The 21,756-nt window shown below is 33.1% G+C and overlaps 5 protein-coding genes across 5 annotated transcripts; 1 reads left to right on the forward strand and 4 right to left on the reverse strand.

The window, feature by feature from the left end:
• Positions 1-129: 129 nt before the first annotated feature.
• Positions 130-3,123, reverse strand: HELRODRAFT_98638 (hypothetical protein). Its single transcript, XM_009016411.1, has 5 exons — positions 2,838-3,123; positions 2,061-2,220; positions 1,796-1,980; positions 1,565-1,652; positions 130-1,421 (listed from the first exon to the last, which is right to left on the reverse strand). The coding sequence occupies exons 1-5, from the start codon at positions 2,977-2,979 to the stop codon at positions 1,034-1,036; spliced, it is 963 nt and encodes a 320-aa protein (XP_009014659.1). The 5' UTR covers positions 2,980-3,123; the 3' UTR covers positions 130-1,033.
• A 572-nt stretch (positions 3,124-3,695) lies between these two features.
• HELRODRAFT_170611 (hypothetical protein) lies at positions 3,696-4,646 on the forward strand (the record flags this gene model as incomplete). Its single annotated transcript, XM_009016412.1, has 1 exon — positions 3,696-4,646. One exon carries the CDS (start codon positions 3,696-3,698, stop codon positions 4,644-4,646), a length of 951 nt encoding a protein of 316 aa, XP_009014660.1.
• An 806-nt stretch (positions 4,647-5,452) lies between these two features.
• HELRODRAFT_170612 (hypothetical protein) lies at positions 5,453-8,129 on the reverse strand (the record flags this gene model as incomplete). The annotated part of the gene is made up of 8 exons (XM_009016413.1): positions 5,453-5,658; positions 5,838-5,900; positions 6,017-6,140; positions 6,720-6,827; positions 7,047-7,157; positions 7,311-7,370; positions 7,745-7,845; positions 8,024-8,129. 8 exons carry the CDS (start codon positions 8,127-8,129, stop codon positions 5,453-5,455), a joined length of 879 nt encoding a protein of 292 aa, XP_009014661.1.
• A 1,640-nt stretch (positions 8,130-9,769) lies between these two features.
• Positions 9,770-11,735, reverse strand: HELRODRAFT_76393 (hypothetical protein; the record flags this gene model as incomplete). Its single annotated transcript, XM_009016414.1, has 7 exons — positions 9,770-9,897; positions 10,184-10,259; positions 10,650-10,744; positions 10,896-11,007; positions 11,216-11,330; positions 11,425-11,483; positions 11,685-11,735. Coding segments are annotated over 7 exons (636 nt in total), but the record flags the coding sequence as incomplete, so codon positions are not given.
• Positions 11,736-20,701: 8,966 nt separating this feature from the next.
• HELRODRAFT_146547 (hypothetical protein) lies at positions 20,702-21,378 on the reverse strand (the record flags this gene model as incomplete). The annotated part of the gene is made up of 3 exons (XM_009016415.1): positions 20,702-20,775; positions 20,992-21,116; positions 21,317-21,378. Coding segments are annotated over 3 exons (261 nt in total), but the record flags the coding sequence as incomplete, so codon positions are not given.
• Positions 21,379-21,756: the final 378 nt, after the last annotated feature.

A 21,756-nucleotide genomic window follows, 5' to 3' on the forward strand; every position in this document is an offset into this window, starting at 1 on the left:
ACATTCGATAAATTTATAGAATATTGTAAAAATTATGGTCTATTACCAACATATATATATATATATATATATATATATATATATATATATATATATATATATATACACATACATATAATCTTCACGTACAATCGTGAAATATAATTGATTTGATTAGAGTGATTAAGTTGTGATTAATGCTAATTGACTGATTGATTGGATTCTATAAAACTCTTGCAATCTGGTGAAGTCTGTGATCTTATCATTAACTTATCATTACATCAAAAATAATCAATATTAAGTCACAATAATAACAATAGACAAATTAGCTAGTTAATTAATTAATTAGTCAGTACTTGGCTAACCAGTCAGAACTTATTTCAAAATTAAACCGACAAAAAATTTCGAACAATCTTGGATTGAAAAACAGAACTAACTTGTCACGAAAGGAGAAACATGTTGAAAGAAAAATTATAGGAGAGAAGTGAAAACAAATTCGGTAACACTCAAAAGTATTTTCGCTAATACTCATGAATATATATATAATCCATGCTAATACTACTTATTAAAATCACTCCAAAAATATGATTGTAGGTAGGTAAGTCAAATCCAATTCACTACATGCAGTATACAAGATAACGGATTAAACGAAATTTGAACATTTTTAAAAACCCTTTCTTCTTCCTCTTAAAGACACTTGTTAGAATGGATAATTTTGTTTAAAAAAAAAAACAATTTCAGTAAACGAAACGAAATAATGTTAAACAACAGAATATGTAAATTTCATTTTCAATTTTAAAGAAAAAAATTGTGATGAAACTGATAAATGAGATCATGAACTTACAAGTCAAATAAAGAAACAACAAACAAGTGGAAAATAAATAAATAAACAAACAAACAAATAAATGAATGAATGAACAAAAACTAATAAACTTAATAAATCAAACAAAAAATGACAGACTTTGAAAGAAAAATAAAAACCAGGCTAAACAAAAACTTGAAGGCAAAGAAAAAAAATAAGCATCAAAAGAAAAAAAATTTCCTCTGAAAAACTCTAATCATCCTTTTTTGCCTTCACTCCGGCACTACCAGCAGAATTACCGCCAGCCCCATCCTCTTTTTGGGCGCCAGCCGCCCCAGGACCTCCAGGAACATTTCCACTGGCTGACTCTGAAATATTTATCCCCAATCGAGTACCCGCCACGCCGGTCGATGTTTGTTGGACGGCCCTCTTTAGGGAGTCTAATACTCCCCCGGTGAATAAACAACCCAGAAGGTTTTCCACGGGTACAAAAGGATCGACCTTGAAGTAGGATAATAACTTGATGTTGAGGAAGAAGACGACGATGAAGAGGTAGAGGATGGGCTCTGGGATGAACGAGAGATGGCCAGATCTGTGGAGGAAGAGCAGCAAGGCACCAAGAAAAGTTGTTTTGGTGACTCTGAGAAGTGAGATAGAACAATTAATCTATTAATTTTATTAAAAAAAGAGTTTGATTATTACATCGTACAAAACAATGAAACCAACTAAAATAATAATGGTAACTGTTAATAACAATGAAACAAAATGACAAATGAGGATAACATTGATGGATTGAGGAGTTCAATAGATGAGGGCTGCCACACCCCACATGTCAGTCTGTGAAATACCTTCATGTGATTGGTCGCTGTACCTGTCAATGTTGAGGTCATATGTTAATTTTTCAAAAATGTCTCTAATCAACAGCAAAAACGAAAAGTTATTTGAATGATTGGTTAACATTTATGGATTTAATTAATTGCACATCATCAATGTAACTCTAATTAGCATAAAAACCTTTGAGTATTCCAAACGCAAGGGGTACAATGTGGGTGTCAGGCATGACTTTCAAGGCAAAATTAATTCCTTGATCCACTTTGTTCACTCTTCTGACCTCTTTTAACAGATTCAGAATAAACTTAACCGGCAGAAGGTTGATGAAATTGAAGAAAACATCAAAAGGTGAATAGTTTATAAGGTACCTTCAATGGTATGTCAAAAAAATAACAGAATCATTTTATATATTTAATTTTAATAAATATTAAAAATAATTAAAACCGACCAAACTACGGTGATGATTACAATCTCTTTGGTGTTTTGTAACGGAGTAATGAGAGGTTCTCCAAGCAGAAAATTTCCCAGGAAACTTCCGGCAAAGCACATCAGCAGATTACCGAACCAGTCACAGAGTGGATGGGCCCTCGAAAACAAAACCTGAGAATCTGAAATTGTTATTAAATCATTTATAAATTAATCATCAATGTGTATGATATTATATATATATATATATATATATATTTCAAGAAATGATTAATTAATTAATCATAAATTAATGATTAATTAATTAATTATAAATAAATTAATCATCAATGTATATAATATTATATATATACATATCTATCAAGAAATGATTAATTTATGGCTGCTTCTCATGGTCATTAACTTTTAATTGGCTGTTTGCCTACAATTCAGTGCACTTGTTTTTTATCCACTTACAACTCTATCTACTTACAGTAAGTAAGTACCTTGCAATGCAATGCATCGTACATATTCACATATTATTAAAAAATCAATTGCTTACCTTCTTACGATCACTGATATCATTTTAAATATTGATTGCTAATGCAGTACATTTTCTTACCTACTTAATTAAAGTTAAGTTTTAAAAGGGTTAAAGGCCAGGGAGAAAACCTAGTTTTAATTTAACTAAACTAAACAAGATTAAATTTTAATAGGTCTTCTGCTTTTCCCATTAAAAAATTTAAATAAGTCCACACATGCAATTATTTATATAAAATTTTAAAATGAGAACTTAAATTATTGACCAATCACAACTGACCTTTCGATATTTGACCTTTGCTAAGATTCATCGTGTACTCCCTAACCGAAAGGCAGGTCAGGATGTAGTGGGCCACCTCGAATATCGGGAACATTTTGAAACGTTTGACGGTGACGGCCACATTGTAAATGGCCTCGTACATTTTTCAAATTTTACGTTTTACGATTTTAATTTTAAATATTTTACTATTCAGAAAATTTATAACCCAAATTCGGAGGCTGACTTTAACCGATCAAACAAAACAAACATCGAGAAGTTCCTCTGCCGAAGGAGTTTGTTGTTGCTGGCTGGATGAGAATTAGTGAGATGTAGAGATGGGATAAATTAAATATTTGGTTGAATAGTCGGTATCAACTTCAATCAAATAAGGCATGATTCGAACGCATTTTGATACACCTATAACTGGTATTTAATTTTACCCCTTGCCTAGTTTAGTTCGTGTTTGATTCACGTTTGAAAATATCCTATTCATACAGAATATTGTTGAATTACTATACTATAAAAATCTTTTAAATTTGGTTAAAATAAATTCATCAGATGATCGACATGCTACAATGTACTCCTGTAATTTTTATTTACAGTTAACTCGACGTCAAAATCAACAGATTGTAAAAATTGCACTCAAAACAACTGCTTACACATGACATACCCAGCCATCTCTAGCATCTCCTAAAATAGCCCTTTATTTCCAGCTTTTGGTTTCTGCATAAACAGAAAAAACTTTGTCAATCTCATGGTTATTATTAAATATTTATAACGATCAAGATAATATTTTCATCAAATTAAACTTTATACATTATTTTTGCCTCTTCACTAACTACATACAAATTATTACACAGTATTATTATAAAAAGCAGCATGGAACAATCAGCAGCAACAGACAACAACGAAGTTCATGAAACTCAAACTCAACAGGAAGCAACAGAAGAGACTGTAGCAGCACTACCTAAGAAAAACTGTTCGAAAAATTGCAATTCTTGTCTGGCAAACGAGTCAGTTAACTACTGCCCCCAGTGTGAGCAATATTTTTGTAAGCTATGTTCGAAGTATCATCTCAATATGAGATCGTCGAAAGGTCACAAGTTAATGGGTATGAAAACGCCTGAATTTTTACACAAGACCTTTGAATTTAGTCTTTGCAAGGTTCACAAAGAAACGTCGGTTAACATATACTGTGTAACTTGTAAGGACTACTCGTGCCCTCATTGCTTGCTAGACCTTCACAATAATCATATCCTTGATAGTATTTCCAAACAGTTTGAAAATTTTTATTCAAAATTTTCAGAAAAGATAACTGCTACGACTGGAAGAGTGAAGATCTTGCATGAGGTGCTGGCGAAAAATGAGGCCCATTTTAATGACTTGAAAGCTAATGTGGAGAAAGAAATCAAAGCGATAATCGAAAAAGAAAGTGAAATAAAAATTTTACTCAGAAAATACACAGGTACCTTGATTGACGATATAAATGATAAATTCAACAACTACACAAAAGAGCATAATGATTATACTACATACGTTAAAGACTGCATCACCACTTTAAACAATTTCAAAGAAAAATCTGAAACCCAGCTAAACCATCTAAACACCAGATCAATAGTAACTCTCCCAGAGGCAGTAGTCACAGAAGTAATACCCATAGACAACTGCAGACCATTTTTGTGTGAATTTAACGTTAGTTTCTCTGGGTCTGTATCAACGGAGGGAACCTTCAATGGTAATGTTGCCACAATGTTCGGTACACTGGCATGCTCCGTCGATAAGGAAACTGAAGCTTTGATAGCTAGCAGACCTGCCATCTCTTTAGTCTAAACATAAATGTCTTGTTTTTAAAATTTGTAAGAAAAACTGATTTTTTTCTCCAATACAAACGTTGATTTTTTGTTCAGCTTAAAATGCTTAGAATTATTTGCAATGCTCATGACGATTGAATAATTACAAAGTATGTCGAAATTGTTAATTCTGAAAACAGTCATGACCGTAATAAACCGACGGTCTCGACTGAAAAACTTTACTACAAAATGATTTAGCCTGTTAATCACGTGAAACACATAACATAACATTTAATTTGTATTTTCGTTTGCAGTTTTGGACATAATCATTGTCGATTTATATTAACAAATTCTTCGACGTATCGCATAAAACAAGTAAAGTTAAGTATTATTTTTTCTTCTATTTTTTCTTCTATTTATACGATTTCTGATTACGATTTGTTATTGTTAATGAAGGCTTACCTAAGCATAAAACTTGTCGAGAAAAACGCGATCTGAATTGTTTTTTTTTTCAGAAACGTACAATAAAAATTTTACATTCATAATTTTATTTTCATCGTTACGAACCTTGTATGTTGTTACTTTCTTTGCGTTTGACGGAGTTAGAGTTTTCAAGATAAAAAAAAGAAAAATTGTTCAACTTGTTTAAATTTGCTTACACCAGAACGCGTGCGTTATGCCGACTTCGATATTTTCTAATCTTAAGTTGTACCTTACTTAGCCAACCAACCAACTTGCAAATGTTCATTATATTAATAAATTCATTGCAATTATCTTTCTATCTCAACTGCTTGTTTGAAAGGTATAAAAAAAAGACAACGCCAAGTAGCTATTAATTTTTTTCATCTAGACCAAACTTATCTCCCAAAATGGAATCAAATTTTTGTCACATTCGTCAACGAAATCGTCGCCACCATCATCTCCACATTTTGGCAATTTCTCTTTCAAGAATAAATCCAGTGCAGTACTGTAATCTTGAACGACAAATTTTTGAAATTTGTTTGAGAACGTGGCCTCAAAATTGCCGATGTGGGCTATATGGGATAAGCTATCTAGAGGAAAAGCAGATTTTTAATAAACATTATGTTATAAAAATACATTTTTTTATTCTTTATAATTAAAATTTTATTGCCTGTACGCAATACGGATGCATGGGTTAAACGACTGGCAATGTTATTATCATTAACTGTTTTTTTGAAATATAGTAGAGATATAAAAATAGTCGACTAACTTTTGACAACATTGTCTGCGTTTCGGTTTGATTTCTGCTGGGAGCTACATTTTTTACTGTTTTCTGATTTTAAGACCAAAAAATTGCAAGAACAAATGATCATTGTCATCATCATCATCAATAACAACATCATCATCATCAATAACAACATCATCATCATCATCATGTTTTCTACTAACCATCATCATCATTATCAGCAGTATTGACATCGCCATCACTATCAGCATCGTCTTTCATTCCTTCTTCTCCCTTCTTTCCATCCTTCTTATGTGAAGCACCGGCTAATTCGTTTTTTGTTTCGGTCTAAAAAAAGCATGTAAATAATAACAATAATAATAATAATAATATTACAAACAATAATAATAACATCACCATTTTCATGTCTTTGTGATTATGTTTATTTTCATTCTCTCCGTCACGCGATCCGGTAGCAGCAGCAGCAGCAGCAACATCGTCGCCACCTTCGTCGCCGTCGCCACCTTTAGCATCATCATCTTCTTCCTCTTCCTCATCGTTTGCAGCAGGATCAACTCCGAAATTCTACTTATTTATTATTTTCTAAAATCAATCACTCCGCCCATCTGGATAATTACTAATAATATAGCGCTTATTTCTTACTATTCGAAAGGGCTTTATTGAATTTCAAACAACAAAACACCAAATCCAACTCATATGCAGTTTTAGCGTAGCATGTAATAGACTAGGATGTCTTCGCTTTCAAACGAGGTCAATGCGACACGTAGAACCAGACGCGCTAGCCACTGAGCTACTAACAACACAACATATATTTGTTGTTGTCATAATAACTAAATAATACTTTAGCAATAAAACAGCACAGCATAAACGCAAAATAACATAACAAGAAATGAAACCAGAAACAACCTCATCAATGAACATGAATGTCCTGGAATCGAAGCCGCAATAACAGAGTGGGTACCTCCTCACTAGAGAGCAGCCTACCAAGGCCTCCATATAGTCATAAAACCCTAACTTTTCAATCAAATCATTTTGAAATTCAACTTTAATATTTTTGAAATTTAATTATTTTTAAATATTATTAAGTGCGAACGAACGAGTTACGAACGAAAGAAAGAACGAACAAACGTACGAACGAACGAAAGAACGAACGAAAGAAAGAACGAACGAACGAACGAATGAATGAGTGTTAGGATGATTGATTGAAAAATCAAAGAAAATAGATGAATGAACCTCGAACTCCATGTAAATGCAGGTGACGTGATATTTAACCTTCCTATCGTCAGATGCTAAAACATCAATCACATCGGAGGCCATCAGCGTGTCGTCAATCAAATTCAAATCCTGATAACGATGACAACGATATTGATGATGAAGATGATGATGATGTCGGTGAATGATGATGATGACGACGACGACGATGATGATAACGATGTCGTTGATGATGATGTCGGTGAATGATAGTTATGATTGAAAGTTAATTCATAAACTTCGTACATCCAACAGCCAGAGAAATTGCCTCATTGTTATTGTCTTCAACTTCTTCCTTCTCTTCTTCTGTTAAGATGATTCATTTCATCATCATCATCATTATCATCATCACATCATCACCATCATCACCATCACAACATCATCATTATCATCACCATCACAACATCATCATCATCACAACATCATCATTATCATCATCATCACAACATCATCATCATCATCACAACATCATCATTATCATCACCATCACAACATCACCATCACAACATCATCATCATCACAACATCATCATTATCATCATCATCACAACATCATCATCACAACATCATCATTATCATCACCATCACAACATCATCATCATCACAACATCATCATTATCATCATCATCACAACATCATTATCATCAACAATATCGTCATCGTCAGCAATCCAACACTCACATTGAAGTTTAGCGCCTTACATAAGTTATGATAACGGAGCCATTGATCTTGTAACTGCTGCATTACCTCGCGTGCTTTCTCAGCTGTGTGGTAGAAATATCCTAAGAAGGAAAGATTGAAAAAGTGATAATTAAATGGATAAATGGATGAACAAACGAACGTACGAACGAACGAACGAACGAACGAAGAAGTGATTAAATATGCGAATAGGTAAAACAATGTATTTGATTAAAACTTGACAAATGTTATAAAAAAAATTGAAAAAAAATACAAACCGACCATTGACCTTACAAGCATGCTTTAATACGTATTCCTTCATCATTCTATCGTAACATGTCGACACGTAAGGAGGAGCGCACCTTCCAATGCCATGGAAATTTTTCATTTTTAAATATTGATAATTTGTGAAGTTTAGTTATTACGGATGTTATTTATTTGTTTATTCCTTCATTCGTTCATTTACTTGTTTGTTCAATCATTCGTTCATTCAGTCACTCGTTCGTTCACTCGTAAGTTCGTTCTTTCATTCGTTCATTTATTTATTTATTTATCCAATCATTTATTCATTCATTCTTTTTAACTTTTACTTGGTTTCTTGACGAAATAATTTATAAGAGATGGTTATAATGGAGCTGAGGAATTCGTCGTAATGAATGGCTCTCATTGGGTGGAACGTAATGTCATTTCCGGATGCTTGAGCGAGTGAATGAATTAATTAATGAATGAATTCATCAATTTATTTATCAATTCATTCATTAATGAGTGAACGAATGAATTATTTATCCATCCATGACACTAACTGGCCATGGCATCATAATCGGGCAACTCCAATCGTTGTATTTCTTGAAATTTGCAATCTTTCATAAATCTAAAATAAAAAAAAGAAAACAAATCAAAATAAACGATCATCATCGTCATCACGTTATAATCATCATCATCATAGCCATCATCATCATCATTACTCCCACCCGACCCCACCATCGTTATCATAACCTCCACATCTGCATCTGAGTGAGTGCGTATACGTTGTCGATATTTTCATTTTCAGAATAGCCCAGACGGCTGTAGAACGAGTATATCTTCTTAGTGTAGGTATTGTACCTCAGTACCGCATTTAATATCTGGTTGTATGTATGTATGTATGTATGTATGTGTATGTATGTATGTATGTATGTATGTATGTATGTATGTATGTATGTATGTATGTATGTATGTATGTATGTATGTATGTATGTATGTATGTATGTATGTATGTATGTATGTATGTATGTATGTATGTATGTATGTATGTATGTATGTATGTATGTATGTATGTATGTACACACAATCACATACAAACACGCTCGCATGCATTCAAAATAACCAACCAACCAGCCAACCAATCAACAAACTAACAAACCAACCAACTAATCAACTAACTAACCAGCCAACCAGTCAACCAAGCAACCAACCAACAGCCAACCAACCAACTTGCAAATGTTCATTACATCTGTCTCTATCATCTGTAAACTCGTCTAAAACTCTCGCGATACCCAACTTAAACCCCAGCATCGACTCTTTCACCGTTATCATGTTGCTATTCTCTCTTGGTTCTACAAATTTTTTACATTTTTATTATTGTTATTATTACTATTATTGTTATTATTATTGTTTTTTGTATCTTATTCCTGACCATGGTTATAATTACACTACTGCATTGTAATAAATTTTTAAAAAAGGGCTCTCACCAGATGGCAGAGGCGTTCTCGTCCTGATGTCAACCTTACTTCTTTTATTATCGCCATCACCACCACCGCCATCATCATCATCATTATCATTAGACCGGAAGTTATCGTCTAAATCTACTTCCGGGTATTCAACGATACGGTCATTGAGAAACTCGCCCTCATATATTCGGCCATTTTTGAAGACGAGCTTTCCCTATAAGTTTTTTTTTATTCTGTAATTCGAACTCTTGTCTTCTCATCATCATTCTCATCGTCGTCATCACCTTCGTCGTCATCATCATCTACACCATCATCGTCATCATCGTTGTCGTAGTAGTAGCCTAACATTTCCATTTTTCTTATTATCCCTCCAGAGGCCACTGTAGAAGGCACCACAGGCGTACCGGAAGCACCCACAACCGTCTCTCAAACCGTTCTTAAATGAGCCTAAAATAAATCAAATCAAATCAAATTTTATTCAATCAATCCAAATTAATAATAATAAGGTAATGATTAGGAGACCAAAGCTAAAAAAAAATTCTTGTGTCGCAGGCCAGCGTTCACAAATTGTTCATTCTAACACGATTTTTAAGTAAATTTATAATTCATGACAAAATTAACATAATGCACAATAATCTTATTTAAACGTAACATTATTATAATTTATTATTTATTATTCCATTAGTAGTAGGTTTATTATTATTGCATAATTCATTTCATTTGTTCTTTCTACCTTTATATGAATTTCTCAGGTAATAATGGGTCGTTGGTGATCTTTTAATGTACCATGTATGCTCGCCTTCGCCTTCCTATGTGAAATAATAATAATAACTATAAATACATACATACGTACGTACCATACATACATACATACATACATACATACATACATACATACATACATACATACATACATACATACATACATACATACATACATACATACATACATACATACATACATACATACATACATACATACATACATACATACATACATACATACATACATACAATACGTAGAAAAGTCCCATACAAATACACGATACATAAAACAAGCAAATAAAATCTACACTATAAAATACCTACAAACGTATGAACATACAAAGTACACACACACACTCACGCGAGCAAAATACAATGCAAAATACAAACTTGATAACGTATACACATACCGAAATACAATGCGAAATACAAACTTGGACGCCACATCGCCATTGTCCAATGTATTTCTGCTTCTCCATCACCCAATGCATTGTTCCATTTCCATGACGCATGTTCTCAAACCATTCCCCTATAATAATACCATACCATATAATAATACTTATTATTGATGACAATTGTTGATGACCTAATTAACTAATTGATTATCGACTTAACTAATGGCCTAATTAATTAATTAATTAGTAAGGGTGGTAATAAAATTACAAAGTACAAAAATTCACCCTCGTAAAAATTCCCCGAAATATACTTCCGAACGCCGTAGCCTTGTTTCTTATTGGCCACCCAATCGCCTTTGTAGTATGACTTTTCATCAATGTCAAAGGTCATGTATCCCTTGGAAAAAAATTTTTACACGTTTTATGGATTTGGCAGTGATGAATGAACGAACAGATGAACGAACGGAGAAACGAACAAATGAGCAAATGAACGAACGAACAAACAAATAAATGAACCAATGAATGAACCAATGAATGAATGAATGAACCAATGAATGAGTAAGTGAGTAAACGGAGGAATGAGCAAAAGGATGAATGAATGTTACCTTCCCATGTTGGAGACCTCTAACCCAATCACCGTCATATTTCAGCATGCGTGGAGCATGGTAAAAAACTCCACGACCATGCCTGACACTGTTCCTAACATCGCCTGCATAATAACTTTTGGTAAAAAACATAAATAATAATAATAATTCTGGAATAATTTTGAAATAATTATATACTTTTTATAAAAAATTACTCTTCACACTATAACCTTCCATTCAGCCAGGTGAATTTTCCAATGCCTGTCATTTGATTACAAAAAAAATCCCCCTGTAAAACAAAGAAAACCCAAATGTTACATATATACACACACGTACAAACACACACATGCATAAATATATAAATAAATACATACATATATACATACATACATACATACATACATACATACATACATACATACATACATACATACATACATACATACATACATACATACATACATACATACATACATACATACATACATACCTCGTATTTAAGGCCATCAGACCAAACATACGTACCCTTCCCATGCATGAAACCTGCTCTTAATTCGCCCTTTCGGTTTAGATGGTTATGTTTTAAATATTAGTTAATTGGTTGATTGATTGATTAATTGATTGATTAATTGATTGATTAATTAATTGATTATTACGTTTAATTGTTTTAATTATCGCAAAAAATCAAAATTTTGTTCTTAAAACGTTCAAATATTGAATCTCTAACTAAGGGGAAAGGGTACAGAATGAACTGTATTAAAATTAAGAATCGTGAAAGAGTATGTCATTTAAAATTACGAATTGTGATGAAATAACAATAAAATAGAATAAAACAACAACAAAATAATAACAAAATAAATATTTTTAAACATTACTGACAGTGTAGCAATGTCCATGGACAATTTCTGCTCTACCAAAACCATGATAAAGTCCATTCAGCATGTCACCATCGTACCTACAATATCACGGTGGAAATTTAAAATGTAAGACAATTTACTTTTCTATGAGTTACGTGCAAACGCGTTTTTAAGTATTATGATATTATGAAAATTATTTTGCTGAAGATGATGTGTTATAATGAACATTTCATTTTAAAAAAAGTTGAAACGCTGTCTGTCTGTCTAAGTCTGTTTGAATAGAGTGACATTGTAATTCTAACTAATTAACAATGTAGATAGATTAGATAGTATTAATAAAATTAGAAGTCTTACAAAATTCCAATATACACTTAGAAAACAGTAAGAGTTACTTGATTAAGAATTTCAACAGCATCCAAAAAGTCAACCAAACTAACCTAACTATGACATTCCTGGCTACAAAACTTTCACCCAAATCCAGCATATAATTAGCGAATGAATAAGAAGGCGACGTGAGAGGACACTTTTCCTCAACTTTTTTCTCATTTTCCAAATTTTCCACATTTGTATCCTCAACTAAATTACTGTCATCAACATTATCCCCCTCTTTCACAACTTTATTTCCACCATTTGCTTCATTTGAATCATTCTCATTGCGAATTTCTACTGTTGCCATGGTAACAAAACAAAAGTTGTCACCATGGTGATGTGAGCATAGACACGCGGTGGAAAATTATTTAGTGTAATATTCTCATAGATAAACTATTTTTATAAATAAATAAAAAAGATTAATTAATTAATTAATTTAAAAAAATATTTGCGAGGTTTGCTGGAGCGCCAACAATCATTCAACCAAACATACCTACCAACAATTTCGAGATTTTAATGAAGCAAGTAAGCTAACCTATAGCCTTGTTAAGAGTAAGTTAGGTACCGTTTTTACGAAACAAAGAGCAATATTTTCATTTAAATTGACAAAAATAGTTTCAAATAACATAACTCGATTCAAGTACAATTTTTTAAACATATTGAGTCAAATTTATATTCGTATTAGTCGTTTGTTGAAACCCATGCAATTTCAGTAAGCCACTCTGTTTTCTAAACATAAAGCTATATTTTTAATTGAAATTGACAACGATAATTCTAAACTAAATAATTAGATTTAATTATATTGTTTTTAAAATTTATTTTTGTCAAGTAAATTTTTTGTATTAGTTGTTCGTAAAAACGCATGCAGTTTCGTAAGTTAGCCAACTAAATTTATTTATTCAAATCTACTGAAGTAATTAGTAGGAGCTGCTCGCTTGGTTTTCCCAACGTAGACCCCAGAGAGACTCAGGTATGGCCATTAAACACACACGTACATTCTCACACACGTACATACATATGCAAACAAACGTAAAAACAAAATTTCTTAATCTGAAAATTTTTTAAAAAGTGAAAATTTAATTTTTCGGGAGATTGTTTAAAAGCACTCTTGAATCCGCACCCGTGGCAAACCGCACCATATACATACACTCCCTCACATACGTACACAGACATAAACACACACACAATAAGCATGTAGAAGCACATTAGAGCCTATACATCTATATTGACTCCGATTGACTCCAAATATTTAATTAGCAAACATAGCAGACACAAACACACAGACACACACACACACATATATATTATTCATTTAGGAAAAATACTGGGATTTCAATGTGGGGTTAAAGTTCACAACCTTATATTTAATTACATGGACCTTTACACACACACACACACACTCGCACGCACGCACACACACGTACGTGTATATACATATAACAAATTATATATATATAATATAACTAAACGTTAATTTTAATGATGGCAATGTTAAAGATCACCAAATAGGTGTTTTTTGGTTTCATTATCATCTATTTGCTGTTTACGATGAATATAAAATTAAGTAAAAATGTATGTGTGTGTGCGTGTGTGTGTTTGTGCGTGTGCGGTTGTGAATGTGTTTGTGTATGTGTTTGTGTAGTCTATGTGTGTGGTTGTGTGTGTGAGTGTGTGTATGTATATGTGTGTGTGGCTGTGTAGTGTTTATGTAGTGCGTTTGTGTAAAACATTGTGATTGTTTGGTGTGCGTGCGTGTGCGTGTGTGGTGTGTGTGAGTAATTAATTTTAGCAACTATCTGCATATGGAAAAGTGGATGAATGAAGGGATGGATGGAAGAGCGTTAGAAAGAATGAATGAAATTAATTAAGTTTGTTACGGGTGTGTGCTTGGATAGTGGCAGATGTGTATTGAATTACGGGCCTCTCTTATAACAACAACTCATCCTTTATGCGTTAGTTTTAATTCCATTTCTTCATTTCAGAGTTACATTCTAGTACCTGCTGGTCGAACTTACTTGATAAAATATTTAAAAGTGCAAATTTTGGTTTTAAGTTTGTTTTTTTCTTCTAAGTTATTAAATCTTTTTCGTACAAAAAGTTTCGAAGTAAAATGGGAAAATTTCTGTTGTTAACATTGTCGGCTTTTATACTGCTGAAATCAGTGATGTGAGTTCTGGTTTTAGATTTCAAGTAATTTATTTTTGAATGAATGAATGGATGGATGGATGGATGGATGGATGGATGGATGGATGGATGGATGGATGGATGAATGGAGTAATTGATAAATGGACAAATGGATGAATTAATGAAGGAATAATCGAATTAATGAATGAATTTTTTTATTTCATGAAACAAAAGTTTTATATGAAGTGATAAAGAACAAACATACGTATTTTTTCTAACCAGACCCGAGGACACTGCGGAGAAACGTGTTTGGCCTGAATTGGTTGGAATGGTAAATTTGTTTTATTTTTTTTTATGAAATTATCAACAAACACACATACACACACATACACACACACACACATTGTCATTATTAATTTATTGTTATTAATATAAATAAAATGTGTTGTTATTAATTTTTAATTTTTTAGTCGTTCATTATAACGTAAAACGTTCTTGAAAGATAGTAAAGGCAAAAAGTTCTCAATCAATGTAACATTGTATTTACATTTACACACACACACACACACACACACACACAGACATACACACACACACACACACAGAAAAGTGGGGATGCAGCAGCAGCTGTCAAATCCGTCTATCCGGATATTATCGTAAGTAAGAAATAAACAATTCCATCCATGCTCATTTTTTTTGTCAAATAAATCTCAGTTTCGTCAAATAACACAAATACCCTAACACATACCCAAACAAACACACATACACAAACAAACACACTCACACGCACATAAACAAACACAAACAAGCACAAGAGTACAAACACGCTTCATCTAAATAAATTTGTTATGGTATTATCTCTTAGTGAAATCAAACATTTCATTCAACGATTAATTAACTCATCTCTAATCTACTTAATGACAACCTCTAAATGATAAACTAATAATTATAAGTACGCCATACAAATGAATGGGTTTTCGGTACTATATCATCTGATGACAGTAACATTGTCCTTCAAATATTTAATATATATAGGTATACTAGAAGTTGTAGACACTCAGTTTGTTTTTTTTTAGTTTCGGGTGATTTACTCTTAAAACTGAAACATACAAAAGGCATTTAAACAATCATAACACACAAAAAACACTATAAATTTTCTTACATCAAATACAATACGGCACAACAAAAAATAAACATCCAATAACCATTCAATTACTCCACAAACCACTAATCATAATCAGTTAGTTCATTGCCCACCAATCAACTAACCAATCAATTTATTCGCATATAACTTGACACGTTATGCTTCCTAACTTGACCTAAATAAATCTAGATCGAGGTAGTCCCAGTTGGATATCCAGTGTCCCTGGAGTATAGGGATGATAGGGTAAGGATTCCCGTAGACGATCAGGATATCGTGGAAAGCGCCCCTTCTATTGGCTGATTTTTTACGACGGATATGTTGTATCTTCTTGTTTAGCTTATTTATTTATATCTACAGAAACGTAATTAATGTATTTATATTAAATTTATATATATGTGTGTGTGTGTTTTTGTGTGTGTGTGTGCGTGGTATGTGTGTGTGTGCGTTTTTCTGTGTGTATTTATTTATAGATAAAGAGAGAGAGAGAGAGAGAGAGAGAGAGAGTGATATGTTTGTTTATTTAGATGAAATAACCATCTATGTATTATGTACATTATGTTTAGATGATATTATATCTGAAGATATATATATATATATATATATATATCATTATCTAATTGTATCTCCGTATTTATTAACATTTTTTATATTGATTTGCGTGTTATATTGTCTCCTTGATTTATATATAGCTGACGATTTGAAATATGATAAAAAAACATTAGCAGATTTCATTTGAAATCTTAGAAACTTTCACAACAAATTCTTTTTTAGAGTAAATTAATTTATTTTCAATGCTTTGATAAAATCTTAGAAACTTTCACAACAAATTCTTTTTTAGAGTAATTTAATTTATTTTCAATGCTTTGATAAAATAAAATAGAGTGTTAGTAGTGGTAGTTGTGAATATTTTTAAAATAAAGTTCACATATGTTAAATAGTTTGTTAAAAATTAGACATTCGTCCAAAGTATTAAAGTAGGAACTGTCAAGTCGGTTATAAATAAATGAATAACTGTAATTAAATTGACGACTATGCTTACTTTGTTTCTGTTAGCTCAAGCTCGTTTCAATTTGGCAAGTTTATTTTAAATTAGGAACTCGAATAATTTTTGAAAAAATTCTGAATTTTTTTAATCAGTGTATCTCATTTGTTATAATGTTTCCTTTTCTCATCGTAACGGGATTATGTTTGATACAGTTGATCATGTAAGTTAGTTTCTATTCATCTGTTTTTCTGAATGTCTAAATATCTAGTTGCTTTTAGGTCTGTCTGTCTGTTTCCCTGCCTGTCTGTCTGTCTGTCTGATTGTCTGTATGCGCATCGTTTTGTAAATATCTTTTACTGGTTAATTACACTGTTACATTCGAATTTTGAAATAAAATTTGTAGGTGTGACATAAAAATATTTTGGCCTGAATTCGTGAACAAAGTTAGTAAGTTTATCAGTTTATCTTATTTTATCCTACCTTATATATTTAATCATACTTTATATGTTTATTTGTCGATAATTCTCTTTGTCTCTTTCTCATTTTCTTTTTTTCTTTCTTTCTTTCTTTTTCTTTCCATCTTTCTCTATAAACCAAGTTAGTAAATTTTCACTATCCTAACATGTATTATCTTTCTACAAACACACATACACAAATATATAGTATATATATATATATATATATATATATATATATATATATATAGAGAGAGAGAGAGAGAGAGAGAGAGAAAGAAAGAGAGAGAGAGAGAGAAAGAAAAAGAAGAGAGAAAGTTTTACAAACTTTTTAATTTATATTGATAACCAACAGGACTTGAACGAAACGTTAAAGTACTTCCAAGAGCATTACCCCTTCCTTATCGTTCGTTAGAGTTGTCGGATATTAATATTTATTATTACGTCTATAATTATTGTCGTAATTATATTCAAAATTATATTTATGATTATTATTTTTATTACTTTAATTTTATTTAATTATATCTGATAATAACTTATAAATTTCTGTAGGTGGAGATCGTCCCTTATGAAAAGCTATGCAGGTTTCCAATATACGGAAATGTTGTGAGACTGACTATAGACCAGACCAAATCATTCCTCACAAAGACGCCAGACGTATGTGAGGATGTCTCGTGCGCGGGTTGAACATGAGAATGAAGATGATGAGGATGCTTAAAATGGTTTCAAAGATTTGTTTTTAGCATTTTGACATTTGATAGTGAAAGAAAATTATTTATAACTTATTTCATTTTGATAAAAATTGTTAGTGAACTCGGAAAACCGGTGCTAGAATTTTTTGTTTTTATTTTCCACTTAGCTCGAAATTTAAAAAAATAATTTGAATGAATGTAACAAGAGTAGCAATGAAAAATATAATTGAAATCGAGAACAATTAAAACTGTTCAATATTTTTTTCGGGGTTAATCGTTTTTTAAAATGTATCATCAATCAAAAGTATAAATTAAAAATAATTTTTTATTAGGTTTGATTTTCAAAAAAATCCGAATTAACAATCTTAATTATCATCTAAATTAGAAATAGATTAACTAATTTTATTCTACTGAATCATACTACTCGGCAAAGACTCTTAAGGAACAGATTCTAACTTTTCCCTACCATTGCCTCCTTCCCCATTCCTCTGAAACTCATTCACATCATCAACTACATCATCAATGATAATATTTTCCACCGCATCATCATCACTCCTGTCAACGCCTTCATCATTTTTCAATTTTTCTGCTTCATCACCGACACCCTGAGTAATAGTAGTAGTAGTAGTAGTAGCAGCAGCAGCAGCAGCAGTAGTTACAATTTCAGCGGCATCATCGTCCTCTTCAACGTTTGATTCTTTGATGGCCACAAGCTGAGATTTCATTAAATCAATTTGTCCCACGTAATCGGTGGCGCATTTTTTACAACTACCATCAACATTAGTGATGATAATTCTGCTATTGTTGTCACAATCGCCGGACTTTTTGCCATCACTATCAGCGTCGTCGACCCTCTTACCATCATTATCATCATTGCCAGATTTGTTGTCATCGTTATCGGCAAGGGCGTTACAATTGACGTCATCGACGCCATCTTGTTTTTGTTGCTCGTCCAAGGCGTTGTTGCTGTGGTGGTTGCTGATGTTGCCGCTACTGTTGCTGACGATGACGTCATTGCAGCAATCTCGAGTGGCGGAGGTCAATTTGTTGAGGAGAACCTTTTGGATGTGTTTGGTCAGTGCATTCTCACAAGCGTTCTTCAGTTCGTGCTGTTCAAGTGGTTGTGATGATGATGTTGCATTCATTCATTCATTCATTCATTTATTCATTCATTTATTCATTCATTCATTCATCCATTTACTCGTGCACTCATTCGATCAATGACTGGACTGACCGAAACTTCTTCCAGAATGATCTGCTTCATTTGATCGAGATAGACTCCCTTCTTAACTTGATTCATGCTGATCATCTTCTTCATCTCATCCACCTACGTCCGCCAATTTAAAAAAAAATTACTCCACCAAATTATTTTCCAGCTTGCTTGCTAGTTTCAGTTTTCGTAATCAGTCAGTATATTATCTATTTATTCATGTCAAAAAAATTATTAAAACCGACCAAAGACTGTGTAACAATTTCGGCCTCAGAAATATCGGCATCCCTGGGGAAGAGATCCTGAGAGGCCGAGTATGGAGCGAGTCTCATGCAGCAGGGTTTGTTGCAGTATCTACCCCCACATGACCCCTTAGAGCCGTAGGTCGTGTAGAGATTGACGTTGTTGTTGCTGCTGTTGTTGTTCATGTTTGCGTTTTCAGAGAAGGGATGACGTAAGCATGAAAGGACGACGCGATTGGCTGGCTTGATGTCGCCCGCACCTTCTTCAGTCGGTGATTGGTTGTAGTAGGAGCTATTGCAGATTGGCGGGAAAAATAGTGGACATGATTGGTTGTGGTTCACTTCCTGAGTGGAGTTTAATTTTTATTTTTTTTTAAATTAATATTTTGTTGTTTTTAATAAAAAAAAATTTAATTAAACTAAAGAATGTTGATTTAAATAGATGCCAGTTGCACCAACCTGACATGTGCAGTAGGAGTAGGGATGCGACGTCTTGTCTCTAAGCAGCGAATGGTCACCGAATCCTCTCCCGTTCTTGTGAAATTATTAAAAATTGGTTCACGTAAGTAAGTTCCCAACTGGATGTCAATCAATCAGTCAACCAACCGACCGACCAACCAACCTGTCAATCAACCAACCAATCAATCAGTCGACCAACCAATCAATTAGTCAACCAACCAATCAATCAGTCAACCAACCAATCAATCAGTCAACCAACCAATCAATCAGTCAACCAACCAATCAACCAGTCAATCAACCAACCAGCAAATCTTGCTTAGACTTCGACGTCACCATTAGCCTATGGCAACTGGAACTCGGCTCGCTTAGAGAATGGTTCGAGTTTACGTACATCTGAGTTCTTGGATTGACAAAATAATTTATGGGACTTCCGAACTTTTTTGGGCTCAACATGTCGTGGTGATGATAGTGATGCCCCATTGGGAAAAATGGCAGGGAATTTCCAGAAAGAGGGTAGCTGGCCAGTTTGTCTCCGGCTGGCCCAGTCTGTGTGGGTTGAGGTTCGTTCACTCGTTCGTTCACGTTAAACATATTCATTCAATCTTTCGAGTAGATGTGCACTTAATTTAATGATTGAAATAAGTTGATTAAGTTGTTTGATGATTTGTACGTAGGTTAGTAATTTTAATCCATTAACCAGATGTCCGGAGGAGAAGAAATTGCCGTGCTTGTCGTCTCCGTACATCCCTGCCGACTGCAGTCTTGCGAGCAAACAAAAAATTAAAATATTTATTCTCAATTCGTTAAAAAATTTCAACTTCAATTCAATAGTCAGTCTCGCTTAATTTTATTATTGCACCATCTTGATAGCAACATCATTTCGATCTGCACTAATTTTTACGAAATTTTTTTCGAAAAAGCAGAGGGGAAAATGTCAGAAAATATACCTAGATCTCATTTTGTTGCTGAACCTCTTGATGGAAGCATGGATGCTTCCGATGACGGGCTGCCAGTTCGGTCCTGTGACGTTCGCCGCTTCAATTCCTGTGTTGGGTAGATGAAAAGTTTTTTAGGAATTCATTTCATATCATCTCGAATGTGATGAGGTTTAAATTCGTCATCACCATCGTCGTAATTATCATCGTCATGGGCTTTATCATCATTCAAACCTGTAATCACACTTAATCATTATTGCCCTTATCTTAACCATCATCACACTCATTCTCATCATCAACATCATCAACATCATCATAACGTGACCTTTGATTCCATCGACAAGGTCAAACTCGACAGCTTCACCGTCGCCCAAACTTCTGAGCAGTTTGTTAGGGTTGCATCTCGTTATGGCCGTCTGGTGGACAAATATGTCCTCTTTGGTGTCGTCTCTGGTGATGATAATAATGATGAAGATGAAGATAATGACGATGATGATATTATGATGGTGATAATGACAATGATTATGGTTATGGTGATGGTGGTTTAGAAAATTGTAATCGAAATAATGGTTTTTGTGATTTTGATTACAAAACAGTATAGCGATGATGAAGATGGCGCTGGTGAAAGTGGCAGAACATGGCATAGCTACCTCGTTATAAATCCGTATCCGTTCTTGAAATTAAACCACTTGACCGTACCAGCTATTCTCGTATCTGCACGGTTCAGTGAGTAAGTGATTTGTATCATTTGTATCATTACCTTACGATGATTATTACACGACATGATATCATTTCATATCAACTCTTAATAAAAAAGCGGTAGAGGGAGTGAATGAATAAATGATACTACGTTGAAAAAGCGATGGAGAGAAGGATGGTGGAGGGAAAAATGATATCATATATCATCCTCTAATGAGAAAAAACGATGGAGTTAAAGATAATGAAAAAGAAATGATACTATATCATCTCTCAATGAAAAAACAATGGAGTGAAAGAAAATCACAAAATGAATTATAGAAATAAAGAAGTAAAAGAAAGACAGATAGAAGAGCCAAAAGGAATAAATAAAAACCAACTAGAAATCAGTCTT

The sequence above is a fragment of the Helobdella robusta genome, assembly GCF_000326865.2.
Source record: "Helobdella robusta unplaced genomic scaffold HELROscaffold_18, whole genome shotgun sequence".
In the NCBI taxonomy this organism is placed as follows: domain Eukaryota; kingdom Metazoa; phylum Annelida; class Clitellata; order Rhynchobdellida; family Glossiphoniidae; genus Helobdella; species Helobdella robusta.